General features: G+C 40.3%; 1 protein-coding gene across 1 annotated transcript; it reads right to left on the reverse strand.

Annotated features, from left to right (window-relative positions):
• Nucleotides 1–3,345: 3,345 nt before the first annotated feature.
• On the reverse strand, nucleotides 3,346–9,244 carry LOC117488341 (solute carrier family 22 member 13-like). The gene is made up of 9 exons (XM_034137171.1): nucleotides 8,813–9,244; nucleotides 8,603–8,706; nucleotides 8,258–8,412; nucleotides 7,480–7,648; nucleotides 7,272–7,392; nucleotides 6,505–6,599; nucleotides 4,798–5,012; nucleotides 3,689–3,797; nucleotides 3,346–3,514 (listed from the first exon to the last, which is right to left on the reverse strand). The coding sequence occupies exons 1-9, from the start codon at nucleotides 9,185–9,187 to the stop codon at nucleotides 3,346–3,348; spliced, it is 1,512 nt and encodes a 503-aa protein (XP_033993062.1). The 5' UTR covers nucleotides 9,188–9,244.
• Nucleotides 9,245–10,066: the final 822 nt, after the last annotated feature.

Consider the following 10,066-nt stretch of genomic DNA (forward strand, 5'->3'; position numbering starts at 1 on the left):
ATTTTGGTTTTCCCTAATGCACAGAATATCTAGTGTGACCAGATGATGATGGGTAAAGCTTGTGTCTTGGGAGTTCTGGGGGTTCTTGTGGCCTCCAGTCCATTATATTATATTGGGCAGTGGTGGCGAAGTCCATAGGGACTTGGCTTGGGGACCAGAAGGTCACCAGTTCAAGTCCCCGAAAGACCAGGTGCTACCGAGGTGCTACCAAGGTGTCCCTGAGCGCAGGGCCGGCCCGTAGCACTGGTGTTATAGATGTTCGCCTAGGGCGCCAGATCTGGGGAGGCGCTGCGCTGGCAGCTCTGGGAGAGAAACACAATTTTTTTTACCGTTGGCGCTCATCCTAATTTTCGGCCTTGATATTCATAATTAAGTAAATGTAACACCTTTTTCACCCCGGTTACACTTTTCATTTGCCCTGTACGATGGGCGCTGTAAGTGATGAAAATGGGGGATGTTGGCTTATCAGGCGCCCGCAGCTCACAGCCAAAGGGCGAGTGAGCATGGGAGCGAGAGAGCGAGCGAGGGAGAGAGAGAAGAGCGCACGGGTACCGGCGCTGTTGTTATTAGAATCTGGTGCTCTAACGGATATAAGAAGAAGATGTTTCTACAATAATGTGGAGGGAGAGTCCTCTCCAGTCAGACTGAGAGGCTGATAACTACAGCTCAGTGAGGTAAAGGACTCTGAGTGTTTAGATCTAGTAGTAATTATGCTCAAAGTGCACCAGATTGAACCATTTTACTTTAACATTTTCAAAGGGGGGGCATACCCCCGGACCCCCCTAGAGGATGTGGCGTCCATCCCCCATTCCATTGTGTATTCCTTGGATACTGTATTGATCATTATCTGTTCTACTGTACGATTCTCTGGCTGGGGGCGGGGGCGCCAGCTAAAATCTCGCCTAGGGCTGCTAATTGTCTAGAGCCGGCCATGCCTGAGCGCTACACTGCGCCGTACTTAATGGCAGCCTAATGCTCCTAACACTGGGATGGGTAAAATGCAGAATGTAAATGTCCCCTCTGTGGGACGATTAAGGGTATATTATATAATAAATATTCAGTGCAATTTTTTTTAGCAATACTCAAAGTTGCATTCTTCTCTTGCAAGGAGAGGACGGTAATTGCTTGTAAGAGTTTCCAGAAGTCCCCAACACCACATACACGGCAGATAGTTCAAGTTAGTGCTTGTACTCTTAGTGCAGGTTTTCCCTCCCTGCACCTCACTATCCGCAGTAATATTTGAGATGTTTTGGCTTGAATTTCACCAGGTCCTGAGACAACACACTCAATGTCATCATGGAGGGTTTAACTTTCCTTGTTGCTTATCAATTTGTGGTGCTACTGTACAGAGCAACATGAATTCTGGTTTAGTCTTATCTGGAAAAACAGGACAAAATTTGGTATTTGGGAAAATTCAGGACAGTTCCAATTTTTGCATCTTTGATCCCCCTCAGGATATCCCTCGCCCCCAACCAAACTAACAGTGCCATTTGGAAAACATCTTAAGTTGCTATTAAGCTACAGACAAGCTTTGCTTCAAGCTGTTTTTAACTAAAGATAAGCTAGCCAATCATGAAGCTAAACTGTGGCTACAGTGAATTTGAGCCTCGTAAAAGATTAAACATTACAGCGTTGTTTTATTGGATTGCAATGTGTAACTCATAAACGTACTTAAATCTAAGTATCCCATGAAAATGTTTGATGAAACTTTGCATGGCAAAGTGTCATTAAAGTTTATTTTATAGGTCTATGTTTAACTGACCTATATTGTAGGGTACTGAGTTTCTGAGGTAGGCTACACATTTTGTATCAATTCCACTGGGGTTATTTAATTTGAGAATTTACAGCAATGTTTGGAGCCGTATTGTTGAGGTGGGTTCCTTAATGTAGTTGATGTGCTCATGCGGAGAATAGAGCACAGAACTTAAACTCTCTGCCGTGTATGTGGGGTTGAGTGTTGGGGACTTCTGGAAAATCTTACAAGCAATTACCGTCCTCATCTAGCAGCTCACTGTGTGGTTTAAACAGTCTGTCCACGAAGGTCAAAGTTCAAAAGTATTAGAGAAGTGTTTATATTAACTTGTCTGTGAGGTCGGAAAATTAAGGTCTTCCACATAACTTAGATGGGTAGAATCTTAGATAGGTGAAGTTTGTGCAAGGTTACCGTTAAACTCACCATGATAGACTAACTATCGGTAAAATAATATACTAACTGACGTCAATGCAATGTTCAAAATGATGGCCTGTAAGGGGAATTAACCTCACAACAAAGGTGTGTGTATCTTAAAAATATAATGTCACATTTTACAATGGTTCCAGAGATAACGTTCATGTAGGTATTACGATATGATTTGTTGAACTGGAGTATATATTGAGGCTACAGCGTAAAGCTATCGTCACATACAGTAGCAGCCACAAACCCAAATTATATTTCTTAATATTACTAAAACATGCATTTATCACACTCAAGAAACCGAATGATTGTAATCAGCTGTAGGTTGAAACGTTAACATGTCATGTTAGCTCGCTAGCTGCGCAAAGCAGAACTGTTGGGCCTAGCTTGTCAGCCTTAGCTTCCTCGAGAGCCATGAACTTGTTGGCAGCCAAGACCACCTGTGTCTGTATAGATGATCAGTCTGTCAAGCCAAACACTCAAGACTTTTGCTGTGGCAGGGCTGAAAAAGGACCAAAAAGCAAAAACGACTGCAAAAGCTTTGTGTTTGAAAATGCAATTGTCGACTTGAGGTTCCTCAGTCATCTGCTCAGCAAACAGAACGGGGACTTTGAGTCGGAGACCATCAAAGAACAATGCAAATTCATGAGAGACAACATTTGTACCACCCTGTGCCATCCCTGCAGACACCCAGCAGAACAATACAACAACAACAATAACGTAAATTGCCATTATCAGGATAATAGTGTTTTAAAATCATGAAATCATGATATAGAAGTGAGAAATAGAGCAATGTTATTAAAATGCAGGAATTATGGATGAAAGAACAGAGTCACAATGTTGTTATTTTTAGTTATTCTTTATGCAGGGGAACCTTTTGATTAATGATAACTTTTTTATGTCTGATGAAAGGTGTACTTTTTAAAGCAAATTCATTACACTGTTAAAGAATAAACCATCAGACACAGGTCTACATCTTTGTTGATTCTTGATTGAGACTGGAAGATGTTCTTCTGGAAGTAACATTTCTGAAAGAAGCAGGACAGATATAGATGCATGACTATGAGTTATCCGCGGTAAAATTAGGAAACGTAACAGATATCAACTTGTCTAATACCGATGGAACATATTACCTGTTCTTCTCGACCTCATCAACTGACTCAGGAAGTTCTTTATTCCCTGGTCTCAGGGAGCAGGAAGCTGAGCGCTCCAGCGACCAGCGTAAAGCTGCCAAAGACAGCAGGAGGTATGGACCAGTGGAACACGACCAACATGTTGAGCAGTGGAGACATCACCCCTCCTACTCTTGCTGACATGGCTCCTAAAGCTGTTGCTGTTTGTCTGAAAGAGGGGTGGGAGTTATAACAGTAATATACTTCCCAATCAAACAAACAGATCACTTGATTTCCATCAGGTTCACAAAGTCATTTACTTTATATGTACCGGGTTCTGTATCCCAGTCTTGGAAGTTTGCACAAAAAAACAAAAGGCTAAATATAAACTTTGAACACCTACCTAGCAGATGTTGGAAACAACTCCTGCAAATAAACGGTACATACAGCAGCAGCCCAGATCAGAAAGAAACGAGATGCGACAGCTAAAGATGTAACAGCAATGGCATATCCTGCAAACATAAACAAAAAACTGTAAAACAAATATAAAAAGGACATTTGTACCCCATTCCTACCAAACCAGTTACCATTTAGGCTCTGTGCTTGTGCTTTTCTGGTTCCGAACTGGTTCGCCTTCTGGCCCCAGTTGTGTTTCCACCGCCCAGAGCCCGACAGGTGCTGCGTCATGACATCACCGTTTACGCCGCTGATTTTGTTGGCAAAACCGCTTCGAAAAACAACAATGGTGGACTGCATCGGTTCGATGCTCGTGTTGCTTTTAATCATCTGAAGCCAGATTAGATTAAATTAGAGTGCAGTGGTTCATTTTTTACTAATGTGGTTCAGTGGAATTTACCGACCGCTGCAGTGATACACTGCTCGTCCACCGGCGTTTAATCTGCCGTTTACTCACGGCAGCGCCTGCTTGAAAGTATACTGTCACACTAGCAACTTCCACAGAGGCATATCCCCCATCCCCATAAGTGAATGTGAATTGTCACTGTTTAGAATCATTATGGCGTCATCAAAGTTTCTCTGGTATTAGATGGGTGATTTTAGCATAGCAAGCAAAGCTAATCTGACGATCTTGTTGCTATCACAAGCCGTTTTCTACAGGCATTTTTCACCAGGCTATTTTTCATTATGATTTTACTTGTGATAGTCTGACATGGCAACCTGTTAAGCCTGATAGCTGCTACAATGAAAATAACAAGAAAACGTATGCCTGCTCTTCCTAATGGAAAATAACATTGCACGTGTTACTCGCCATGAACTGTTATTGCCCAGGTTAATCTCGCCCCAGGCTGAGGTATTCGGTTCTCGGTTCTTGACAGGCAGTCGAGTGGAGCCAGCTAAGAAACGTCTTTTCGGGGCCAAGAGCCAGCCCCGCTGCGGTGGAAATAGGAAGAACCAGTTCTTAATTGGGCACTAGCTCCGAACTGGCCTGGGAACGGCTTTGGTGGGAAAGGGGTTGTGATACTGTCATTTGGCTATATAAACCAAATGGTTTACCTTGAGGAACAGACAGTATGAGCATGCTGGATAGTCCTCCCGTCACAAATGTTGATATGAGTGAAATTCTTCGCCCAAAAACCTCCATTAGCCACATGGAGAGTATATTAGCTGCCACTTCAAAAGCACCAAACATGAGCTGTGTCAAGAAGACGTTGAAGCCAATGTTTCCCATGTTCAAGTACAGGGAGTAGATGGTTAGGTTCAATGAAAAACTTGAAAATAAGAACAAAAACGAAGATGACCTGCATTATTAAACATTCATAAAACATACATACATTTTTAAACAGTTGTTTGCTTATTCAAGATTTGAGATTGGTCATTTATTCTCATTGCCTTCATTGCCAATGAAGTGATGACGGATTTTTGTAGATCGGTGCAAAAAGGAAGAATTGCAAGGTGTCCAATTACATTTTTCCATTGGATTTTTTTTACATGGCAGAAAATAAGATCTGTGGTAAGCAAATGTCCATATTACTTACATGTTTTGTTCAGCAAGATAATCTCTACATATCAACACCACTGTTATGCTTTTTGAAGCGTAATAATTCAATCGCTAGAAGTAAAAAGCTAACTTTATAAACAAACTACGTCACAGTCGAATGTCTGTGTGACACCACCGCTAAGCTAAAGGCGGACTCCTGCTGGGCGTAGTCTCTTTTAGGCTGCCTTTACACGGGAACGTTTGCGTTTATGCACAGTATGCGTTTTCAAAAAAGTCTTCCGTTCAGACGCATTCGTTTCATTTAACGTGTCTGTTCACACGAGACCGCTGGACACGCTGTAGTACATATGCCGGGCCTGTAACTGGCGCTGTAACTTCCGCCACAAAATACACCAAAAGCAGCGAAGAAGACCCCGGAGCATGGTTGCCATGGTTGCCCTTCTGTTTATGCCCCGCGGTGGATTGAGCAACATGTAGTAGTTCATGTAATTCTCCATGTCCACTTGTTGCTGATGGTTGTGGTAGAGGAGCTGTAGATTTTGCACTAACATCTGTAGCATGGTCAGTAGCTACTGACCATGCTACAGCAGTGAGCAGCAGAGGTGGGAAGAGGCGGGGCTATGGCTTCATCTATCGGGAAATGATCGTATAGAGGCGATTACACGGAGCCGTTTGACCCCCCAGAGCGTTTCGTTTCAAATCTATCCACCTTGGGACCCGTTATCGTTTGTGGGGTCCGTTTCTATCGTTTTGTTACGGTCTCGTCTAAATGAAAGGGCTATACGCAAGAGAAACTATGCGGATACAACCCGTTTTGTTCTCGTGTAAAGGGGATCTTGTAAGCAATGCCCATTACGGAACCTTTGGATATACATGAGTGAGAAATGTGCCATTGCCATCTTATGTTGCAGAACAAAAGTGAATTTCTCTTAAGCTTGTGTTAACCACAGATCTGTTTTCAGGCATCTAGAACACGTTCAAAAACCATTGACATACATACAATGGAAAGAAACTGGTAAAACTATCTAATTTCTGGGTTTTAGGACTCATTCCTGCACCACTCTATTTATATTTTAACATTATCAATATGCTAAACATTTCTTCTACGATGAAATGACTATAAATAAAAGGTTACAGCCTGATACAAGTGTTCAGTATTATTAAAGAACTGTCATACATTTGAATATCTAGTATTTAGTCCACCTCAGATTTTATTTAGTACTTAGTAAATAAATAAAAGATTAAATGAAACTTTATCTTACCATCCCCATGCTATAATGAAGAAATATCTGGTCAGTTGAGGTGATCTGAAAATAGTTTTGATGCCTCCTTTGTTTTCCGGCTCTTTTATTGCAATCTGTGGCAGAAATATTATTTATGCAACTGTGTTACCTACACACAAGCTGTATACATTTAAATATCTCATTTAACTGAAAACAGGTCTGCTAAATGCTTTACCTACAAATTAGCAATAGGTATTTCGGTATTATTCGTTTGTTATATGAAAAAGATTATGACTTTCAAAGAAAAAATTGTAATAATAATAATAATAAAAAATAGAAACAACATTTCATTTACTGGCAAAGAAAACATGAATAAACAATGAACTATCAAAAGACCACCAGCCCGTTGTATGTCTATGTGTGAAAATATTTTTGTCATCGCATTATTGTCACAAACATGCAAGTTGCAGTAACACAACTTTATAGACGTGAAACTTATAATGAAGGTTGACTTTGATGATTGGCATGGTAACACTTGCATGCATGGATTCAGTGTGTAGAAATATTTTCTTTTACAACACAGGTACAGCACTTAATGGATCTTCTACTTTTCCACTGCACTCAGTTATATATATATATATAAACGTCATTTAAGGTTTATGTCTTGTGAGGCCCCTGGTACTTGTTCAAAGAGTCAATGCATTAAGGCGCAATTGAAGACATCTAGTGGTGTATGAGATGTTCACTGAATTTGACATGAATATTATTGCATTAGAATTGCAACCTCTATTTTTTATTTTCAATACCTTTTCCAACAGAGAGTCTGAAACAGTGCGTTTGTTGATGGCTGCTGCCTTGATAATCAGCTGTTTAGCCTCCTCTGTCCTTCCTCTGCTTAACAACCACCTGGCTGACTCTGGTATAAACCTCAAAGAAACAAGGAAAATGCCAGCTCAAATAGTGTATTGTATACAAATAAAACAATGAAAGGTTATACAAAGGGTAAATGCTCACCATATGTAGATAACAACTACTGCAAAGTTAGCTGCTGTAATAAGTTGAGCCAGTCTCCAGTGACGTATGGCGTAGATTACACCAGCCAGGACGCACTGTCCCATTGCAGCAAAAAGCTGAGCCACACATACTCCCCATGATCTTTTCGATCCCCCAATCCACTCAGTTGCTGCAAAATAGAAACAATTGTTGTATATTGCAGCAGTCAAATATTTGGAGTGTTTTGAATACTTAGAACTTTAACTAAATACCCATAGTTCCTGTTACTGTTGCTAACATTAGCATGATTTGGCTGAAAACACTACCTAGCCTATCATTAAAATGGGAACCCTTTAAATATGCAGTTGATGGCTAAGTTAATTTGAAGCTGAGTAAACAACTTAGCGAAAAGCTACACTTTATCCTGTAGGTTAAAAGTCAGCTTCCATAATCTTTCGTTTGGAAAAAAAGTGACAGTATTGTCCTTGTGTGTTGCAGTGTTGGTTACAAATAACTCCTTTTTTACATACACTTTCACCGCCAAAACCCCAAGGTAATCTACATAGTCAATGGTGTCCTCACTGGCTTTGTTTGCTAATGCTTTGTTCATGCTTTAAATGGTGGGCTGCTTAGCCGGACATGCTAACGCTAATAGCGTCACAGCAGACCAACCCTATTAAATCCTGTCACTTTTGTGTTTGAAGGTAGGGTTGTGTTATATTTTGGTAATATACCTAAGATTTATAAACAGTTAGTGTTTCGTCCTTATTCTAAATATGTATGAACTCAGTATACATACACAGTACAACACAGTTGATTCGATATCCTCCACTTGCTGCTCCAACAAAGAACTGGCACACTACATACAAGTAAACATTGGGGCAAAATGCTGCTGCTCCAACAAATATGAACAACAGAACTACTGAAATTTGAGTTGATCGTTTTCGACCAAACCTGCAAGAGAAAAAGATGAAGAAAATTAATCTTTATGGATAGACAGTAGACCCTGTTACTGAACAGTGAATAATTGCCATTTGCAGCATCAATGTATAAAATGACTTAGCATTAATATGATCACAGTTTGATAATTATTCTTCATATCATAGACCATAAACTCATTTTTTTAACTGTATGAAATACTCACGATTCAGCAAAAGGTCCAAATATGAGGGAACCAAAAATAATGCCAACCATGAACATTGCTTGTATCAATTCCATGAAGTTAGCTCTGTCACAAACTAGATCAAACTGTTAAAAAATAAATACATAAATGTTTCAATTAAATGACTCATAAAGTAAATTTGTTAATTTAATATCATAATTCTGCTTGAATACACTACTATAAGCTACTTACATCAGTGACTATGGTGGCCTCGTACAGCATGTTGGAGTACACCCATCCATTCTGGCACCCTGTGGTCTCATTGAGTCCGTACTCCCTGATGGATCCAATAGACCCGTTCACAGGGACAAACATCTGACACTTGCTGAAGGTCCCGTCATCCTCTCGGGGCAGAGTCAGGTTCAGCTGCTCATCTGTGGTCAGGTTAGAGTCTGCCCGAAGGATCCAGTCCGTGTTACAGTGTCGCTCTGGATCTGACTCAATAAATACAAAGCTTGCCATGACAAAAGATTGCAGGAGTTTTGGAAGGCAAAGTGCAATCAAAGTGATTTGCTGGAATAAACCAAATTCTCCAATGTTCTTCAGGATCTCTCCAAAATCTGCCATGTTGATGACTGTTAGGTCCGTTAGGTAGTTCTCAGGGTGTGACTGCAGCGGAGCTCCTCTTAATAAGAGATGAGTGTCTTTGTGTAGGTTCAAAAGTACTGCACCACAAGTTTGTAAAAACATCCATTAATGTTTAACTGGCCATATAACATTTAAGCCCACGGCAAGGCAAGGCAAGTTTATTTATATAGCACCTTTCAACACAAGGCAATTCAAAGTGCTTTACAAAAATGAAAGACATTAAGAAAATGGCATTTAAAAACAGTCATTAAAAAGCAAAGATAATAAAATAAACATTAAAAGAAAAAATAGATGAATAAAAGTTACAGTGCAGTGTAAGATATGAATAGTTAAATTAAAAGCAGCGGCAAAACGAAAAGTCTTCAGCCTGGATTTAAATGTAGTAAGAGTTGCAGCGGACCTGCAGGTTTCTGGGAGTTTGTTCCAGATATTTGGAGCATAACAACTGAACGCTGCTTCTCCATGTTTAGTTCTGACTCTGGGGACAGAAAGCTGACCAGTCCCTGAAGAACTGAGAGATCTGGATGGTTCATAATTTAGTAGTAGATCAGAAATGTATTTTGGGCCTAAAACCATTCAATGTTTTATAAACCAGCAGCAGTATTTTGAAATCTATTCTTTGACACACAGGAAGCCAGTGTAAAGACTTCAGAACAGGAGTGATGTGATCCACTTTCTTAGTGTCAGTGAGGACTCGAGCAGCGGCGTTCTGAATCAGCTTCAGCTTTCTAAAAGATTTTTTAGTGAGACCTGTGAAGACACCATTACAGTAGTCGAGTCTACTGAAGATAAAAGCTTGGACAAGTGTTTCCAAATCCTGCTGTGACATTAGTCTTTTAATCCTAGATATGTTCTTTA

Source organism: Trematomus bernacchii, unplaced genomic scaffold (assembly GCF_902827165.1).
Source record: "Trematomus bernacchii unplaced genomic scaffold, fTreBer1.1, whole genome shotgun sequence".
Classification (NCBI taxonomy): domain Eukaryota; kingdom Metazoa; phylum Chordata; class Actinopteri; order Perciformes; family Nototheniidae; genus Trematomus; species Trematomus bernacchii.

Bases quoted from the DNA above. Each gene is read 5' to 3' on its own strand.
- LOC117488341 (XM_034137171.1), bottom strand. From the start codon at position 9,187: ATGGCAGATTTTGGAGAGATCCTGAAGAACATTGGAGAATTTGGTTTA. The intron at 8,413-8,602 runs GTGAGTATTTCA...TTTCTCTTGCAG, and splicing joins TTTGGACCTTTTGCTGAATC to GTTTGGTCGAAAACGATCAA. The intron at 3,798-4,797 runs GTAAACCATTTG...TTATGTTTGCAG, and splicing joins CATACTGTCTGTTCCTCAAG to GATATGCCATTGCTGTTACA.